Source organism: Vombatus ursinus, unplaced genomic scaffold, assembly GCF_900497805.2.
Source record: "Vombatus ursinus unplaced genomic scaffold, bare-nosed wombat genome assembly UNPS02000749.1, whole genome shotgun sequence".
NCBI classification, from domain to species: domain Eukaryota; kingdom Metazoa; phylum Chordata; class Mammalia; order Diprotodontia; family Vombatidae; genus Vombatus; species Vombatus ursinus.
In genome coordinates this window covers 22,455,773-22,477,026 of record NW_020940527.1, presented here as the reverse complement: position 1 = coordinate 22,477,026, position 21,254 = coordinate 22,455,773, and the positions used below count along the sequence as shown (strand labels likewise).

Below are 21,254 nucleotides of genomic sequence, written 5' to 3'. Positions count from 1 at the left end.
AAGGCAGATTGAGGGAGGGGATAATCAAAAGCAAACACTTCTGAGGAGGGACAGGGTCAAAAGAGAGAATAGAATAAATGGGGGGTAGGATAGGATGAAGGGAAATATACTTAGTTTTTCACAGTAGGACTACTATGGAAGTGTTTTGCATGACTACACATCTATAACCTGTATTGAGATGCTTGCCTTTTCAATGAGGGTGGGTGGGGAGGGAGGAAGGGAGAAAATTTGTAACCCAAAGTTTTAAAAACACTTGTTAGAAATAAAAAAAAAATTAAAAAAAAAGAAATTGCTGGAAATAACAATTTTTGGGACTTGGGCAAATGGTACAAAATCCACCTCAAATCATCTTTTTTAATAACCGAGGGTTGCAGGACAAAGGCCACACAGGAACTTAACTTGGGATTTGGTCCATCTGGTAGATTCTCATTTTAATCGCTTGTTCTTATAACTAGGTGCAAAGCTTAGTTGTTTCTCTGCTGCTGAAGAATGGCAAGTATTATCAACTCTATCTAAATGTTGGTAACCAGACGCAAAACTCCAGCTACCCTAACCTAGTTGCTGCTCTTACTTCAGACAGTCTTCTAGACCAAGAAAGCATGAACTGGAGAGGGTCACTCTGAATTTAGAGAGGGTAAGTGAAGATAATTTACTAAGTCAACAAATACTTGCTATGTACCCAGCCCTGGGCTAGGCTGTGTATTTGCGTATTTGTTTTGGGGATAGGATGGCATAGAGTGACAAGAGAAGGATAAGACACGGTCCAGGATTATCCTTTATTGCGGAGACAGAGAAGAGACCTCTCAGACTGTATTGTCATCAAACAGAACAAAGAGAGGGAGGTGGATTGGATATTTTATGATTCTGTGAAATACGTTAACTTGACTGGTTTCTTTTTTCCAATGAACAAGCCCCCAGTCCCTCTCTGAATAGGCATAGAATTAGACACCTACCATAATTTCCCATTGATTTAATTGGTTCAATATGTAATAAGCACCCAGCTACACAGGACTAAAGGGATATTTGTTATCCCATTTAAATGGATTATATGTGTGTATGTATGTATGATGTATGTGTGTATGTGTGTATGTATTTGGGGGGACTTCATCAGTCTAGGAAACAACAAGTGTAGAAATTCTCTGCTCTGATGTATTAATAATGATCAACAGCTCTCATTTGGAGTGGGGGGTTGGGCAGGATGGGGAGCCAGAGAGATTAAGTGGCTAAAATGCTTTCAAGATTATATACTCTATAACACCCACACCTTTTGTACCAGGCTGGGCTGCAAGATCTTGCTCTTATATTTTTAAAAATAAGATTTATGAGTGCTTCTTTTTTCTGTATGGTCATTTTTCTTGTATTTTGGGCTTCCCCTCTGTCCCTCAATTGAATCCTCCCTGATAACAAAGAAAGAGAATAAGACAAACCACCAGCAACAAACTACACAGTGACCACATCTGCCCATGCAACATTTTGCCCAGACAGCCCCCGTCTTCTACCCTGAGCAGGGAGGGAGGTTTTACAATGGGTTCTCCAGGGCCGTTATTGGCTTTTTGTCACTATGAGTTTGGCTCGGTATCTTTTTTCTCTGCAGACCAGAGATGCAGTTGTGTAGCAGGACTTCGTGAGCAGCTGATTTTTCTTTTGCCCTTAGACTATCCTCCTGGCTGAGTGTTGGGAAATTAGTGCAGAACCATTAAGGTGCAATATCCTATTAAGAAAAGAAAACTCACATGTGCCTGAGCAGATGTTCGGTGCACTGTACCAGGACGATTCCATCAAATGGGGAATGTTCACATACCGTGCCACAGACTCCATCTCGACCTACCACAAACTGGAAGGGGAAATGGGGAAGGTTACAAGCTGCCCAGATGATGTTTGCTGTTTTAGGCTCTGCAGCATGGCAGATTCCCTGTTTGGGTCAGCTGGGTGAGGATGCCAGCAATCACCACTGACCTCTGAGGAGTAACTCTTCATATGTCTCTGTGCATATTGCCAAAAGAGGGGGGAAATATTTTCCTCATACCAACAATTGTGTTTCTATGCCCAGGAAATGGCAACAACAACCAACAGCAATGATAACAATAGCAATAATAATAATTCAAATTTATTTCAGTCTTTAAGGTTTAGCCTCAGTTTCCTCATCTGTAAAATGAAACTGGGGGCAGCTAGGTGGCACAGTGAATAGAGCACCAGCCCTGGAGTCAGGTGGACCTGAGTTCAAATCTGAGCTCAGACACTTACTAGCTGTGTGACCCTGGGCAAGTCACTTAATCTCGTTTCCCTCCCCCTCCAATAAAATTGTTGGACTGTATGATCTGTAATGACCCTTCTAGCAAAGCATTTTTGTCATACCGATGATAGGTAGACAGTGCAAGTATGATAACAAAACCAATAATATTAGTAACTAACATTTATATAGAGCTTTAAGGTTTGCAAAGTGCTTTGCATACATTATCTCATTTGATTCTTCCAGCAACCCTGTCTGTGAACCTGGTGCTATTTTTATCCCTGTTTTACAGATGAGGAAATTGAAGTTCAAGGAGTTTATTCAACTTACCTAGGGTCACACACCTGGTGTGTGAGAAAGGATTGAAGCCCAGGTCTTCCTGACACCAAGTTCAAAGCTATCATATCAATGAAAATTGGGGCTCAGAGAGAAGAAGTTACTTACGCTCACCCATAGTATGTAGCAGAGCCAAGACTCCATTTGGGGACCTCTAACTCTAAATGCAAATTGTCTTTGACTTTGAAGGTTTGTGCATAAGTTTTAAATAATATAGCCATATATATGTATATATAGATATATATCTATGCATACATAGATATATATCTATATATCCATTTTAACATTGGTATTTTTCTTCAAATCCATATAACTATTTGTAATTGTTGCTCTGTGATCATGTTTTATGATGATTTAAATGAAAGAATATAAATTTTTATTTTAAAAATAAAATTACTCCCTATTACTCTCCCTGTTACTTTCTGTGTGGTATTATACCCATTACTCTATACATACTGAATTAGTTCTGCTCTATTGAGGTTCTGGGACTAGTACTTACTTGAGTAATCACTCAAACTTGCAAGAAGCTAATTTTCTGAGAGTCAAATTTCATTACTCTTGTGAATGTGTAGCAGCTGAATAAAAGTTGCTATTGGGTGTAGTCAGTGTAATGTCGTGGATAGAGAGCAAGCATTGAAACCAGAAAGGCCTAGATGCAAGTCCCATCTCTGACCCCTCCTGGCTGTGGGTTTTTGAGCAAATCACTTCATCTCTCAGTGATCTAGGGAACTGTCTAAGACCATGGGTTACAAAAAAGGTATCAGAAAGTATGCTTTGGTGTAGAGAATTTTTTCATCTGGGAGTTCTCTATGCCAATGAGCTTACAGCTTCAGTCTCTATCTCCCTGTTGGTCTAGTCACAATTCAAAGGCACAAAAGGTTGGAAGAAATCCCTAGAGGTGAGAGAGAACAGATTTTTTGCTCCCAACTCTGTCATGAATTGATTAATTATGTCTCTTTAATTGGACTACCTCAGTATCGAGAATGCCCATGTGTCAAAAGTCCTATAGGAGGCTTCAGTGGTTAAAAAGAAAATTGTCTATCTTTCTCCAATGATCTTTGAGTCTTTCTCCTGAAATTCGACCAGAAAGTGTTCAAGATCTGAACTCCCTTGTGTCAGCTAGGCTTGAAGCCCAGTCAAGGGCCATGATTGAAGTTGTTAATGATCCTCAAAACATCTGTATCCTCCCTGGACCCAAATCACCAAGAAACTCCCTCAGAATTCTGTTTTGAAAGAGGAAAAATAGTCATGATCTGTAAAATTATTTAAAAATAGGCAAATAGGGTAAACATGGACTTGGAAAACAAATTCCAGAGAATTAAGAAAAAGGAGATGTCCTGTCATGCAATAATAGCCATAAAACATTTGTATATGGTACTTTACAGTCTACAGAGAGTTGCTATGGAATAGCGGACAGTCCTAGGCTTGGAGTCAGGAAGACCTATGTTTATATCCCACCTATGACATGTACTAGTTATGTGGCTGGGCAAGTTATTGAAACTCTATATGCCTCAAGCAGCTTCCTAATAGCTTATCTAATAAATCACAGAGAGGTTGAAGCCTGTGTTGGTGGATAGAGTTCCTACTGATGAAATAACAAATCTTTTGAATTTTTGCATTAAAGTTTTTGAGATACTTCCCTCCCAATGACCCTGTGTAGTAGGTAAAACAGATGTTGTTATTCTCATTTTACAAATGAAGAAACTGAGGCTTAGAGGCCCGTATAAATAAGGTAGAATATTCCACTCTCTGAAGGCAGAAGCTGGTTTATTTTGGTATTTGTATCTCCAGTATCTAGCGTAGTGCTTGGCACACAATAAGCACTTGATAAGTATTTGTTGATTAAAATAGCTTCACAAAAGTTTAGATAAATTTATGCAGATAGATCCAGAATAGATTATTACGAGAACTGAGACGCTCATCTCTAGCCTTTAAATCTGACAAGAAAGAGAACCAAGACCTCTTATAAACTGTGGGAGCTGTGATACTCCTGTTAGAAAATGCCCTGAGCCCAGGGTCCCGTGGGACTCACCCAGGACAACAATTTTTACTTATATATACTCTTGCCAAACCCTGTTGGTGACAGTGGAGGATGAGTTATTCAATTAGATCATACAATTGAGCACTTGGGCTCATAGCCTCAGGCTAGAAGGACCCTGTGAGGCCATTTAATCCAACTCTCTCATTTTACATACCCAGGGAGGGAGGTCACGTGTTTTGCCAAATATCTTCTAGGCAATAGGCATTTGAGGCAAGATCTGAACCCAAGTCCCCTGATTGCAGTACTCTTTCCACTGTATCAAGCTGCCTCCATGGGCTAACAGCAAGCCCATTTGAAGTCTTACCTGCATGGACTTGTCATACCAGCGGTTTGCCCCATTTTTGCCATGGCCCCCTCCATGAAGGAGCTGAAGGGCCATGTTGGTGTCATTGAGTTCTATGCCTCCTGGTGCATCCAAACACACCAAGCAGATACATCGTTCGATCATGTCCAGGGAATCACGGTTGGTTGAGTCTGCAAGGAAGAATGGGCATGCTTCAGCATATCATGCCAGTTCCCGAAGCTTGATTATTACCCCCACTGGCTCCAAATGCAGCACCAAAGAGGGTCAGACCCATAACCATCTCCTCAAAGATGCTTTTTGACACATCTGGTTTGGTTAGTGTGTTGCTATTGTGTGTCCACTAGTTTGAAATGGTCCGAAGATGCATTGGTACAGAGAATGAGCCATATCTTTCTTCCTAGGATTATGCTAACTGCTTGTTGGACTTCTTGGGCTGCAGGACCCCTTCAGAGGTCATCTAACTTCCCACCACCACCTCCAACCTCTAGGCAGCACCACACTGACCTTGTTCCAAACAGAGGGAGATTCATCTGGTTCTTAAATTGCTTAGGGAAAGTATCATAGACTCAGAATGTCAAAGTTGGAAGGGACTTTGGGGACCATCTATCCAACCTTTTAATTTACAAATAAGACTCAGAAGGGTGAATGACTTGTGACTTCACTACACCTAATGCCAGGTCTTGATGTCTACCAGCTACTGGCAAGAACATCCCACTCTATCTTCACTGCCCTAGTCATGGGACAGAAATGTCTCCAGCACCAAATGCAAATCCCCAACTGGCTGTAGATCCCAATGCAGCATTTCCTGGATGTGGTTGATCTTGTCATAGTGGGAGGCTAAGGAAAGCCCTGAACTGCTAAGTCTATGTCAGAAAGGAACTGACCTATAAAAGCAAAATTTCCTACCAGACTACTATGCTTCCTTTGCAGTTTCCCCACAGAATCCTAATGATGGAAGAGCAACTATATTGCTACAACATTTTCTTAGATCTTCAGACTCATAAGCCCAGATCCATATAATATCAAGCCTTCCCTCTCCCTTTTTATTGCCCTTTCTCTTTCTCAAATGTGCTCTTACTTGGATGGACAATAATAGTAATAATAATACATAGCATTCATATAGTGTTTTAAGGTTTGCAAAACACTTTACATATATTATCTCATTCTATCCTCATGACAACCCTGTGAGGTAGGTACTATTATCCCCATTTTACAGGTGAAAAAACTGAGGCTGAGAGAAGTTAAATGCTCAGGGTCACACAGAGGTGTCTGAGGCAGCATTATAGAATCAGGTTTTCCTAACTTTCCAAAAGATTGGGCCTGGAAATAGAGGATGAAGACTGGCTCTTTTTCTGACTCTCTGGACATTGCCACAATATGCCTCAACTGCTTTCTTAACCTGGAAGTTTCATCAGCTTCTATGGTCTTCTTACCCTGGAACATCTTTCTGCCCCTGTACCCCTCTTCCCCCAGAACCTCCATTTTGAGGAAAGGCTCAGGCCAACTATCCTGCCTTCCTCTTAGGATTTTGCTTTTGACTCTAGATGTTGACCCTGAGCTATCCCTCCACCAATAAGTACCTTGCTCTATGCCCTTTCTTTTCATCTGTCTTTGATCTGTTGTCTTACTCCATTAGCTTGTAAGCCCCTTATCAACACAATGACCAGCCACAGATACAAAGGACCCATGGTCCTTTGTGTGTTCACAAGTGAAAGAGAGAGAGAGAGAGAGACAGAGACAGAGGCAGAGAGAGACAGAGAGACAGAGAGAGAGAGACAGAGAGCTGAGAGATTCAAAGTACAGATGGAAGCTCCTTTAGTTTTCTTTTTTCTCTTCTTTTCTTTTTATTGGATATGGCTAATGAGATTGTTTTGCTTGAGTATACATATTCAGAACAGGTTCATTTATTTATTTATTTGCTTATTACCTTCTCAATGGGTGGGGGAGGAGGGAGTGAGGGAGAGAATTCAGAACTGAAAATAAAATAAATTTGAATTAAAAAAAAAAAAGAAAGAAAAATTCTTGAAGTCAGGAACTATTTTTCTTTTTGCTTGTATTTTTATCCCTAGTGCTTAGCATAGTGCCTGGCACATAGCAAGCACTTAGTAGATGTTTGCTGACTGCCTGAATGAGAACAGGTAAATGGATTTTTAAACTAAGAGGAAATTGACTACCTTGGAGAAAGCAGTATCAGTGGATTGGTAGCTATAGAAGGCAGAGCAATCGATTTTGGCAAACCTCAATGGACTTTGTAGGCAAGGGCCTAATGCAACGCCATTTCTACTACACAAGATGGTGGTTGGGTTCTGGTCAATCCTTAAATCTCAGGATCATTTTTCAGACTGCTAACTGGATGTCTCTGTCTGGATGCTGTGTTGGTAGTTTAAAACCAACCTGTCCAAAACTTGAGTACATCATTTTCCATCTCCAAACTTGCTTCTCTCCCCAAATTCCATATTTCTTATGATGAAATCCTCCCAATAAGCCAGGTTTGAAACCTCAGAGTCACCCTTGTCTATCCTCTCATCCTTACTTCCCACATCTAATCAGTTCCCTGGGTCTATTGATTCAGCCTTCACAATATTTTTGTCATCCTCTATGCTCACGTGGTCACCACCCTAGTTAAGCTCTTGTCTAGACTATTGTGTTAGCTAGCTAACTGGTTTTCTTTCCTATAGGTCTCTTTTCTCCAAACCATCCTTCACAGCTGCTAAATTAATCTTCCTAATGCAAAGATCCGGTCATTTTACTCTTTTACTCAAAAATCTTCAGTTCTTCCCCTTTGTCTATAAGACAAAAAATATAGTTGCCTTAACCTAGCATTCCAGACTTCCACTGTGTGATTCTAAACTACCTTTCCTGCCTAATTTCACCCTACTCCCCTTCACATATTCTACATTCTATCAAAAGCAGATGGCTAACTGTTCCCAGATATTGCCCCACCCACATTCTCCTGCCTCTGTTCATTTTTTTGGGCTGCTCGCCCATGACTGGACTGCACTCCCTCCACATTTTTGCCCATTGAAATCCTTTAAGGCCAAGCTCAGGTTTCACCTCCCATATAAATGAAGACTCTCCTTATCTTTCCAGTTAAAAGAGATCTCTCCTGCCTCAAATTTCTTATAACACCTTATCTGGACCTTTCTTTTATCCTTAGCACATCCAACCTTTTATCGTACTTGTTTATGTAGGTGGCTTATCCTTTCTGTTAGCCTATAAGCTTGGAGGAGCTGTGCCTACCATGCCATATTTCATCTTTATCTCCTTGGTGCTGATTGTAGTGGCTTGTGCATAGGAGGTACCTAAAAAGCATTGATGGATTGACTTTGTTGAATACTGCCTAAAGCATGGGTCCTATTATTTGCTTTCACGGACAAGCTGGTGTTGAGTGCCTCTTTTGTGTCCTGGGGGATGGAGGAGAAGACAGAGTTCCTTCTCTCAAGAGCTTCCAGTATAGTTGGAGAGCTGGATTACACAAAGGATGTTAGAGGACACCAATGATAATAGCAACTTCTATTTGGTAGTTAGCTGGTGCAGTAGATAGAATATTCTGGAATCAGGAAAACCTAAGTTCAAATCCAGTCTCAGACATTTACAAATTGTGTGACTCTGAATAAGTCATTAACCATGGTCTATCTCAGTTTCCCCCATTTGTAAAATGGGAATAGTAATAGCACCTAACTCTCAGGATTATTGTGAAGATTAAATGTGATAATATTTCTAAAGTACTTTGTAAATATTAAAGCATATATAAATTGTAGCTATTATTATACTTTGTTGTTTATTACAATTTATTTATTATTAATGGTCCTTTTTTCCTGCTATAAAAGAGGACTGGACTTAGAATCAGAAGATCTGGGTTCAAATGCTGGTTCTGTCATTTATGAACTCTATGACCTTGAGTTTATAAACCCTTTACATCTCTTAAACTCAGTTTGCTTCATCTGTAAAAATGGGGCCTTTGGATGATATGATCTCTAAGGCAAATTGTAACTTTTACATTCTTTGAGCACTTTGATATGAAAGAATAAGACAGAGTATTAAGCTGTCAGGTACAGGTGATAGGTACATTAGGGATTCATAGGAAGGAGGGATCAATGTGCACTGGAATGGCAAAGAATTTCAGCAAGGAGTTGTGGCTTGAGTTAGATCTTAAAGGATCCTAAAAACACAGATCTTGAGTTGGAGGGACCTACAAGGCCATTCAGGCCAACCACTTCACCATCCAGCCTCCTAGAAGTGAAATGACTCGTTCAGCATCATTTGGTGGTCAGCCCTGGAGAGGAAACTTGATTCCAGGTGATCTGATTTCAGAGCTGATGTTCTTTCTACTGCAATGTACCTCCCTGTATAGGATTCACAATCATAATCGTAGGGATTGGATAAGGACTAAGGACACTTTATTCATTGTACATGCTGCTTCCACTTAGGTAGGTGGAGATATAGTAGAGTAGGGTATGGCATTCTAGTAAGGGGGCAGCATGAGACATAGAAAAGGAGGAAATGCAAATTATTTTTGGAGGTGATAGACAAAAGTCAAGGCTTTCTGTCAAGAAGTTGTAGGGAATAAAACTGGAAATACAGGTTGGAGCTAGATTGCAGAAACCCTTGAATACCAGGCCAAGGCACTTAGAATTTATCCTCAGCTGGAGAGTGACATGGTAAAAATGTGACGAAGTTTAATCTGGTGTGATCTGCAGAACAAATTGGAGGAAGGGAGACCAGTTAGGAGGCTGCTGCCTTGGTCCAGGGGTACATTCACTCAGGCTGGCTGAATGAATGTCTGGTCTCCATCGGACACGTGTAGGTGGAACCTTAAGAGCATGAATTTGATGTAGACTCCTTCTGACACTGCATGCCCAGATAACAACCTGGCCAGGCCTGGACCTGATGTGGGTGCAATGAGCCATTAAGTCCCAACTCTGGGCCCTGCTACAGTTATGTGCCCTTCAAAACCAGGCCTAGTGGACAAAGTCCAACTAAGCCTTCTAGGCATCCGAGAGCTAAGGCCACTTTTCTTGGCCTTTTGCAAACCCCAATGGTCCCTACAGTCAAGGGCCTGCAGTAAACTTAAACACTCATTAATGCAGGGCCATTTCTACACAAGACAGGTGTTGGGTTCTGGCCAGCCCCTCACTCTCAGGAAAGAAAAACAAAGTATAATGACTTCTTGGGAAAGAAGGGCATCCTGCGGGCACATTTGGAAATAAGGAGGAGACTCTTTTTCTTCCTTTCCCTTGGGGTGTAAATGGCTTATGGGAGACCCTAGCATTCCATGCCTAATAGGCAGAAACCAATGTTACACAAATTTTGGTAATGTGGATGAAGGCTTGACAGAGCCTCAATTTAATCAGATGGAATAAAAATCAGAATTCTGAGCCTGAAATGGAAAAGCAAAATGGCCTTGCAAATGAACCCAAACACACACAGGGAGTAGATCAGTCAAATGCTGACAAGTTTATCATGTAAAGAAGAAAATGAGCTGCACCCAAACTCACCCACCGTGACTTGGGCCAGAGGAAGAAAAAAAACATATCCAGGCATAATGAAAACAAGGAGCAGGCAAAGGGGAAAATGCGGCAAGAACCGTTTGTCTTGTTACACCCTCATCTGGCATTTAATATGGTAAATCAATCTTGTCCCAAAGAACCACTGCTTAATAGGAAGAGGTGGGCGTTGAGTAATATCAGGCTTATCGGCTCTGCCATCAGAGCCCAGATTAAGTGACAAGGGGAAAAATGATCCTTTCAATACAAAGATTTCAGCCACCACAAGGGTTTCATGATCCCGTTCATTTCCGAGCAGAGACTATTATTTAACGACCCTGCTTCAAATGGAAGGTAAAGGCTCTCCAGACTACCACAGTGGAGAATTAGAAAGAGAAATGGTTTCCTCTGCTTCTGCATGGACGTGAAGATGGAAAAAGCATAGGATCAGTAGGAATGCAGCAATTATTCTGTTACATTGTTTGCCCTCCTCGGGGGCTGATGTTCAACTCACAGGACACAATCTTTTAGGTGTCACTAAACTGGCATCTTCATCTTCAAACTATTACCATGTCTAAAGGTGCAGGGAGTGGGGAGAGATGGGATTCTAAAAACTGTAGGGGGTTGATGTGAAAGTGATGGGTATAATGCAGGCTGGCAGCGCTTTCTATTTTAAGGCAATTGTCCTTCTGGACAGAGATGTAAAGTCATGTGATTTAATATGATTATTCCAGGAGGAGAGAATTCAAGGAGATCGAGGCTTCTCCAGCATTGAACGATGTAAATTAAATCTGGGGTAACTGTAAGAGGAGGGCTTGATTGGGGAGGGGCTATTGGGATGGAAATGGGAGGGAAAGGGCACTGGGAATTACCAGTTCTATTTAATTCAATTGGAAAAACATTTGTCCAGCATCTGCTGTGGATATCCTCCTTTAAAATTTTCTTCCAATGTCATGAAGGTGACATCAGGTTCTCAAAAAGCAGGAGTTCTGGAAAGTCTCACAAAACAGAAAAGACTCTGATTGCAGGCCTGGCATCCAGGAACCAACCTAGTTGAGACTGAAAAGACTCAGCCCCAGGTTTGCCATAGAATGATGCATTTTTTTAAAAGCTGTAGCAACTTTACTAAGATGCAGTCTGCACCAATGGAGGGATTATTTACACTGATGAAATAACACATCTTTGATATATTGATTATGTGCAAGTACTACCCTATGTGCTTGGGGCACAAAGATGGATACACTACAGACCCTGCCCTCAAGGAACTTACAATTTAATGGTGGTATTGGGGGAAGACATATGCATGAATGACTACGGTACAAGGAAGTGTGTGCTAATTTGAAGTAGATTCAGGCAATATGATGAAGAGAAAACTATTACTTTCAACTTGAGGGTGTTGGGGAAAGCTTCATGGAGGAGGTGACACCTTGATTAGGCCTTGAAGCAATAGAAGAGCTCCATCAGACAATGGTGGTAGATCAAAGATGGTTGAAGGGACCTTGAAGGTCATTTAATTGAACACCTTAATTTTATATATCATGAAACTGATGTCTGTTATGACTTGACTAGAGTCACATGGGTTAAAAAGAACAGATCTTGACTTTTCCCACTCCACTATATTGACTCTTTCATGGAGGATAGTGTGAGTAAAAACACAGAGATGGGAGAGGACAGGACAAGAATAAGAATTCATGAGTGACTCAGTTTGTCTGGGATGTAAAATATATAAAGGAGAGTAATAAATGATAAAAAGGGTAGGTTGGTGTCAGATTATGGAAGACCTTGAATATAAGGAATTTATGCTTTATTTGTCAGACAATTAGAAATCTTTGAAAATTCTTGAATAGAGAGGGGCTTTACAAATATGATTTCTTTTTATCCTCACAACAACCCTGGGAGATAAGGAATCTGAGGCTGAGAGAGGTGAAGTGATTTGCTTGGGGTCACTCAGCTAGTGAGTGTCCGAGGCTGGATTTGAACTTAAATCTTCCTGATTCTAGGTCCAGTGCTTTAACCAATACACCATTTAGCTATCTGATGAGGCAGATGAAAGCCTAAAGTCAGGTGGTTTCTATGAGAATGGAAAAGAAGAGATAATGTTTATGAGTTGACAGATATCTTACTGGACAGAGGAAAGGAAGATTCAAAGAAGGCTCTCAAGTTTTTAGCCTTCTAAGTGACAGAGAGAATGGTGGTACCATCAAAAGAAGTAGAGAAGTCTGGGGAGTTGAGTTCAGTTTTAAACGTGAAATTGGTTTGAGTTTCTATTAAAACTTCTCAGTAGATTTCTTTAGAAAGTAAATGATAACACAGGATCATGGTGCTCAAGGGTGAAGGATTTAGAATGGCTACATAAATGTGGAAACTACCTGCAAAGAGGTGGTAATTGAAGCCAAAGAAGTGAATGAGATCCCAAAGGAAGGGAATGGAGAGAGAGAAGAGGGCCAAGAACAGACACTTAGGAACACTCGGAGGTAAGGAGCAGAAAGACTGGTCAAAGCAGAAATGGTCAAACAGTTAGGTAGAGAACAATGGGATTGCAGTGCCATGGGAGAGAAAGGATGACATGTTAGCGAAGGCATGGTTAATAGCATCGTGCTGTGGAGATGTCAAGAACAAGAACAGAGAAAACCCATTGGATTTAGGCATAATGAGGTCACTAGGAACATTGGAGAGAGTGGTTTCAATTGAGTGATAGGGAAGAAAGCCAGATTGCAAAAGGTTGAGGAGTAGGTGGTTAGGAAGTAAAAATCAGTGAGGGTAGACTATTTTTTTCTAAAGTCTGGCAGATTGAATGATAACTTGAGAGGATTTGGGGGTTAAGGGAAAGTGTGCTTGTGTTTAAGGCTTAGGGAGCCTTGAGCATAGTTATAGGCCAAGGGGAAAGAACAGTAGTAGAGAAGCAGAAATTAGAGATGCAAAAGGGGATAATTGATGGAGCAAGTTCACAGAGGAGAAAGAAAAGGATGGTATTGAAGATCTAGAAGACAGTCTATAAAAAAGCTTTTATGTAAACTAAGGATGCTAACTTCGGAAAGAGAGAATTTCTGAGAAGCACATGATCTCATTTCACTTACCATCTTAACTTAGTCTCAGTGTACTTATCCAGTTCAGGAAGCCAGAGCTTCCAAATGAGAGTTTATTCCTTATAAAACATCAAGAAAAGGATAAATTCAGATTTATCCAGACTTGGTTTGGATGCTTATTTTCTAGTGCACATATAAGCATAATTCTATTCCCTCATCAGGGAAAGTAGAGATTCAGACCCTGGTTTCCCAAAGACATGAAGAAATGTGTATTCAATCACAATAGCCAGAGAGTTGTCTGCTGGACTGATTCCATAAAGAATTCCATTTATTTTGTTCAAGGATTTTACTGTAAAGGTAGTTGTCATCCATGTCTCTGAATTAAATTCATAAAGCAAATACTGGCTTCATCTTGATTAGTTTCCATGCCATGATATCGCATCCTATTGAAAGTATGTGTGCCCTGCTTTGTCAGCTCTTTCTTTGCTTTTTTATGGACCTTTGCCAGGAATGGCTCAGTTATAATTGACTCCTGTTGATGTAAATATTTACGGGACATCATGTAACCCAGAGGGCATCTGCTTCAAAAATATGTGTTTTATAGGGATCACCATGGCAGGTTTCCAGGAAATACTGGTGTATTCTGTAAGGATTTTCTGTTTCTTTCATTCTTCTCCCATAAATTGACACTGCTATCTTCCAGACTCAGGGAACAATTGCTTTATTAAATATCCAAACCAGGATAAATGTTATCAACTCATCCTGGGCCCAGAAACAGCCTGGCCTTCATGGTTAGATGGCAATAGATCTGAATGAAATTTACCAACTACTCAGGGATTTGAAATTCCTTCTGAGACCTCTATGGTGCTTCCTGTCTCCTTGCCCTAAACATAATGCTCACTACTAAAAACAGTGGGACTGGTGGCTCTCCAACCCTAAACTGATCTGCTTGATCAACATTCAGGATTTCATGCTATGGCCAGAGAAGTCTAGCATGGAAATAAAGCTTTGTCTACCCCCCTCATCTTCAGCTGTACCAATCTTGTATCAACTGCCTGTATGAAACAAGGGGAAGTGAGTATGTTTTTTTTTCCTTCCAAAAAGTTCTAGCCACCTATAATTTTACAGGTCCAAGTTCACATGCAATATTGGGCTATAGATCAAGAGAAATAATGGTGATGTAAGACAATCTAATTTGGGATAACCTTATAAATAGGTGGTAATCAAGAGGATGTGGAGGAGGATTCTGGGAAAATGGCAGAATAGGTCAGAAAATTTCAAGCTCTCAAGATTTTCTCCTACAAAAGAGATGAAATAGTGCCTCAGGATGAATACAGCATGGTAAAAATAAGTGAGTAGGGGCATAACAGGGGTCCTCCTGGGACGATTGGAGAAGATCTGAAGAAAAGTCCCAGAACAAGATTTGGTCCTGTGAAGAGTAAATATCTCCAGCGTAGGTCTGAGGTCTACTTAAACAACAAGCAGCAAGCCCTGGGATTAGCTGGGTTGAGGTGCTACCTCGGACCCAGCCCATGGGAACTTTTACCCCAGGACAGTGAGGGTGTCTGAGCCAGGGAAGATCAAAGGAACCTCTGCTGACAAGGAATGCCAGACCCAGCTGTGCTGTGGAGATGGGGCAGGGTGAGAAGGAACCAGCACATGCTAGGTGAGTGAAGAACCAGTGGAGTGGGGATGCTGCCAGCTGTGGACACTGACAGGAGGCTAGAGGTCTTGGTTCCAGTTCCAGGCCAGAGGGAAGAACTGAAGGAGGATCTGAGGACAGAGGCACCATCCCCCATACCCCAGGACTAGAGGTGATTATAAAACTAAGCTACTACAAAATAAAAAACAAATGCACAGGCAAAGGAGAAAGAATCCAACCATAAAAAGTTACTAGGGGAATAGAGAAAATGGGTTCATCTACAGAGGAGGACACTGAAGCAAAGAAACCCTCTTCTACCCCAAAGAGTAATGTCAAATGGGTACCTGCTCAAAAAGAATTAATAGAAGAACTTTAAAAAGACTTTACAAATCAAATGAGAGAGATTGAGGAAAAACTAAAAAAAACAAAAAAAGAACAATCCAAGAAAAACAGGAAGATTATGAAAAGAAAATCAACCAATTAGAAATGGAGGTCCAGAATCTCTTTTCTTTTGGGTTAGGCAATGGGGTTAAGTGACTTGCCCAGGGTCACACAGCTAGTAAGTGTTATGTGTCTGAGGCTGAATTTGAACTCAGGTCCTCTTGAATCCAGGGCCAGTGCTCTATCCACTGTGCCACCTAGGTACCTGAAGATTCAGAATCTCAAGGAAGAAAATGACTCCTTGAAAATCAGAACTGGGTAAGGGGAAGGCAGCAAAGTTGTAAGAGGTCAAGAAATAATGAAAAAAATATAAAGAATGAAAAATAGAAGAGAATGTGAAACATCTCATAAGAAAAACAACTGATCTGGAGAACAGATCAAGAAGAGAAAATGGACTACCTAAAAGTTATGATCAAAAAAAGAATCTTGATACAATAATACAAGAAATAATTAAAGACAATTGTCCTGAAGCATTAGAACAATATGAGAAAGTAGAAATAGAAAAAAATCTACTGATCACCATATGAAAGAGATCCCATGAAGAAAACCAATAGGAATATTATAGTCAAATTCCAAAACCCCCAGCTCAAGGATGTGGTACACACAATCACACAAGACCTAGCATCTTGAAACACTATATATGAAAGAGCAAAAGAACTGGGGTTCCAGCCAAAAATATCATACCAAGCAAAGCTAAGCATAATCTTGAATGAAAAAAATGGATATTTAATGAATTGTCAGACTTTCAGGATTTTGTTTAAAAAAAACTTGAACCTAATAGAAGATCTGACATATAAGAGCCAAGAGAAATATAAGGTACACACCAAAGACTAATTACAAGGTACTCAATAAGGACAGACTGTTTACTTTTATGTATGTAAAATATAAAACGTATGTCTAAGATTGTTATTAGTAATTGGGTAGTTCAAAAAAAAAAGATCGAGGCAAACCTGAGTAGGATATGATTTTAAAAAGTAAAACCCTTTAGGAGCAAGTAAAAAGAGTGATTATTTTATACAAATGAGGTGCAAGAGAAAGAACTGACACAGAGGAATTAGATGGGGGAGGAGGGCTGTTCTGGAAACCTATTTTCATTGGGAATGGGTTCAAGAGGGAACAATATATACATATATATGTATATATATCCTCTTGGAGGGGGGATTGGTTAAATGATAGGAGGGCAAAGTAGCAGGCAGAAGTAAAGTAAAGGAGTTAGGAAGGATAGGAAATAAGAAATATGCACAAACATAAAAACAAAGATCAGAAGTAGAATTTGTTAGGGAAAGTATATGTTTATATATGTATGTATGTATCTATGTATCTATTTCTGTACATAAATATATACATACTTAATTATAGCCTTCTTAGGGGAGGGCAGGAAGTGGGGAAAAAGGACAAAGTAAAAAGTGCACAGCAGAAAACAAAAGAAAACTAACAAGGAAGCAAAGAGAAGATGGACGGCTCTCAACACAATGCATAGTATGTGTTAGATAGGCTTTCTTGAAATAGAAATTTATTGCTGTATGTTTTAAATCCTCTCTTACATTCTGCTGTGTACACAACATGCTTTTTTTCTTTTCTTATTTTGTATTTAAGATTCAATATTTAAGTTTATAATATCTTTCTTTTTCTTTTCTTATTGTGTATTTAAGTTTCAATAATTAAAAAAAGAGGTGGTGTGAGGGACCAGGGAGATCTCCCTGGTTTTAAATATCACTATTAAATCCCTCTCCCACTCCCCCCTCCTCTCCTTTTGTTCATTCTCTCCTTTGTTTTCTTTTTCTTTGTTTCTTTTTTCTTCCTTCCTTCTTTCTTTATCTCTTTCCTTTCTTCTGAGATAGGGTCTTCCTAGCTCACTCAGATTAGGAGTGTGGTGGCCACTCATCAACCCAATCTAACTTGCTGACTGGCACAGAGGCTGTGACCTGCTCCATTTCTGACCTAGGTCAGTTCATCCCGCCTTAAGCATTCTGGTGGCCCCTCTGCTCCTGGACGCTTACTGTATTGGTGTTGGACTTAATATGGGCATTGAATTGACTTTATCCCTCCTATAATTCAGAAATCTCCAGCTCAAGAAATCTCTCAGTCTCAGTCTCCCTAGTAACAGGAATTATAGGCATGTGCTACAACCCTTGGCCTCTTTAGGATTTCAAAGTTTTTTTTTTTAATCTTGAAAAGTCTCTTATGAATGTATTAATGCCATGGGTAGTCAGTATGGCAGAGTGAAGGGTCATAACTACAAACTTCCCCCAAAATCTTTCCTACAAAAAAAATCTTAAAATACCAAGTTGAATTCTGAGCAAAAAAGCCAACAAAAGTCAGAGTGAGTCAGTGTTCCAGCCCAGAACAGCTTAGAGAGGTCTGTGGACACTGTGGTGAGGGCTGCCAGGAGCACAGCATGCTAGCTGAGGTGAAAGTGACACTGGCTATGGGTCTTGTAGGCATGCTGCACAGGGATGGTAAGGCAACTAAATAAATCGTTAGAAAAAGAGTCCAGTGAACTCCTGTGCCATTTCACAGCTCAATAACCTATTACCCTGTTCCAGATCACAATTCAAGGGCAGAGAACAGTCACAGTCACAAGGGAGCAGGGGTCCTACCTGGGTAAGGACCAGAGTGCAAGGAGGAGGGCAGTGACCAGACTTCTCTCCAGATCACACTGCCTTGGAAGTACTGAAAACCTAAAATCCCCCAGATTGAGTTACAGAAGTTCAGGCTAACTATCCTCCTGCAGCAGAGCACAACTCTATCATAAAATCCAAAATCAAGAAATAGATTGGAAAATGAGCAAACAACAACAAAAAACTTGATCATAAAAAGCTTCTATGGTGGCAGGGAAGTTAAAAACATAAACTCAGAAGAGAAAGACTTGAAAACATCTACAAGCAAAGCCTCAAAGAAAAATGTACATTGGAGGGGCAGCCAGGTGGCACAGTGGATAGCTCTCTGGCCTTAGAGTCAGGAGGACCTGAGTTCAAATCCAGCCTCAAACACTGGACACTAGCTGTGTAACCCTGGGCAAGTCATTTAGCCCTGATTGCCTCACCAAAAAGCAAAAAAAAAAAAAAGTAGATTGGACACAAACCCAACAAGATTTTCTGGAAGAGTCAAAAAAAGAACAAAAAAACTTTTTTTTTAATCAAATAAGAATGGTAAAGGAAAAATCAAGAAAAGAAATGAGAGCAATGAAAGAAAATTATGAGAGGAGAATTAACAGATTGGTAAAAGACGTATAAAACCTCAATGAAGAAAATAGCTCCTTAAAAATTAGAATTGGTCGAGTGAAATCTAATGACTCCATGAGACATCAAAAAAAAAAATTAAAACAAAGTCAAAGGAATGAAAAAATGGGAAAAAAGTGAACTATCTCATCAGAAAAACAACTGACCTAGAAAATAGATTAAGAAGAGATAATTTAAGAATTATTCAACTACCAGAAAACCAAAATTTTTGAAAAAGAACCTATACATCATACTTCAAAAAATTATAAAAGGAAACTGCCCAGATATCATAGAACCAGAGGGTAAAGCAGAAGTTGAAAGAATCCAATGAACACCTCCTCAAATAGATCCCCAAATGAAAACTCCCAGGTGTATTATAGCCAAATATTAGAGCTCTCAGGTCAAGGAGAAAATACTATAAGCAGCTAGAAAGAAATAATTCAAATATGTGGAACCACAGGCAGGATCACACAAAGATTTAGCAGCTATTACTATAAAGAATCAGAGGGCTTGGAATATGATATTCCAGAAGGCAAAGGAGTTAGGATTACAACCAAGAATAACCTATCCAGCAAAACTGAGTATTATCCTATGGGGAAAATGAATATTTAATGAAATAGAGGGCTTTCAAGAATTCCTGATGAAAAAACCAGAACTGAATAGAAAATTTGACATTCCAATACAAGATTCAAGAGAAGCATAAAAAGGTAAATATGAATGAGAAGTCATAAAGAACTTAATAAACTTAAACTGCTTACATTCGTAGATGGGAAGATGATACATGTAACTCTGAAGAACTTTGTCATTATTAGGGAAGTTAAAAGGTGTCTACTGTGGGTAAAATTGTTATGCCACCACAACCAGAATCAGAACCAAAACTCCAAACCTAAACCATAACCAAACTCAATATCATAAATTTAGGAACCAATGAGCATATATTGAGTTTGACATCAAGGGGCCCCACCTACATGGGCAAAGACTCTTCAAAGGAACAAAAGGACAAAGCTTATATAGGTTTCAATTTAGGCAGGAGGTAAATTGGGTATGGGGTACTTTAAGACTGAACAAGGCTATTGCTGGAGGGGCTCACAGGGTAGGAAGAGGGGAGGCAGTGTCTTTTGATTGGCTAGATCTGTTGCTGGGCTAGTAACTGGAAAGGCTTATCTTCTGGTTAGCTATCTCTCGTAATCCCACCCTAATAGATAGGACTGTCCTTGTTGTTTCAACAGTAAGGAAGGTCACAGACAGGGTAGAAGATGCAATACAGAGTTGGGCAAATCAGAGGAACTACAGACAAAATGGAGTTCTTTTAGCTTTCTTGGCTACCCACACTACTTAGAGCGTAAGTCTATTATTTTGGAACGATCTAAAAAAATGGAAGAGTGAGAAAGAAGAAAGCACTGTAAGAAGGGGAAAGGAAGAAGAATGGGGAAAATTATCTCACACAAAAGAAGTGTTTAAGAAAGAGTGTTTACAATGGGGGGAGCAGGCAACACTTGAACCTCTCTCTTATCTGAACTGTTTCAAAGAGGGAAGAATACCCACACATACCCACACATACACAAAGAGTTGGGTGTGAAAATTCATCACACCTGACAGGGAAGTAGGAGGGGAAGGGGCTAAGAGAAAAGGGGGTGGTGGTAAGAGGGAAGGTAGATTAAGAGAAACAGTGATCGAAAGCCAATTTTTTGAGGAGGGGACAAAGTAAAAAAAAAATTAAGTATTAATACCCATCCCAAGTAGCTAGATAATATAGTGGATAGAGCATTGGACTTGGAGTGAGGAAGGCCTGAGTTCAAATCCTGCCCCAGATACTATGGGTATGACTATTAGCAAAGCTCTTCACTTTTCTCACCTTCAGTTTCCTCATCTGTAAGATGAAGACAAAAATAGCACCTACTTCACAGAATAGTTGTGAAAATATATATTAAAAACCATGTAAAATCACTTTGCAAACCTTAAAGTGCTATATAAATACTAGCTATTATTATTTTTATCTTAAGCTATTATCAACCATTAATACCTCAGCAAGAACTAGTCTATCAGTTTTACTTCTAATTGTAACAAGTAGATAGGGAGGAGAGGGACTGAAGGAGGAGGAGGAAGGATGCCAAAACCAAATTTCATCTATTTAATTTTATTCTAACAGGACTGACACTACAGATGGCCAATGAATCTGGTCCAGAATTGAATAGAAGGAAGAGAGTGGAGTGGATTGCATTAGGGAAATTGTGTAGTGCTTTTAATGACTACAAGCTTCTCCCTGGAACAAAAACCCATCTTTTAAAACACCAGTATGATTCTGGTGATGCTAAATGGCTACAAATCATGGAATACCACAATCTCTGATGAATCAAAGTCACTGTTCACCCAAAGGGCAATAGAGAGATGCATAGTGGGTGTGCGTAGCCTACAGAATATTACTAATGAAGCAAAGAAATGATATAAAGATGTCATCAAAGAGACATATGACATGAAAATGATTTACATAGTAGTGAAGGACAAGAGAGCTCTAGACTTGGACTGA

General features: G+C 40.0%; 1 protein-coding gene across 1 annotated transcript in view; it reads right to left on the bottom strand.

The window, feature by feature from the left end:
• CHAT (choline O-acetyltransferase) overlaps positions 1 to 21,254 on the bottom strand; it is a 96,863-nt gene that overhangs the window by 35,797 nt on the left and 39,812 nt on the right. Inside the window, exons 7-8 of the mRNA XM_027861001.1 lie at positions 4,912 to 5,081; positions 1,734 to 1,834 (exon numbers count right to left, since the gene is read on the bottom strand). Coding sequence (XP_027716802.1) covers positions 1,734 to 1,834; positions 4,912 to 5,081 — 271 coding nt within the window. The remainder of the gene's footprint in view (positions 1 to 1,733; positions 1,835 to 4,911; positions 5,082 to 21,254) is intronic.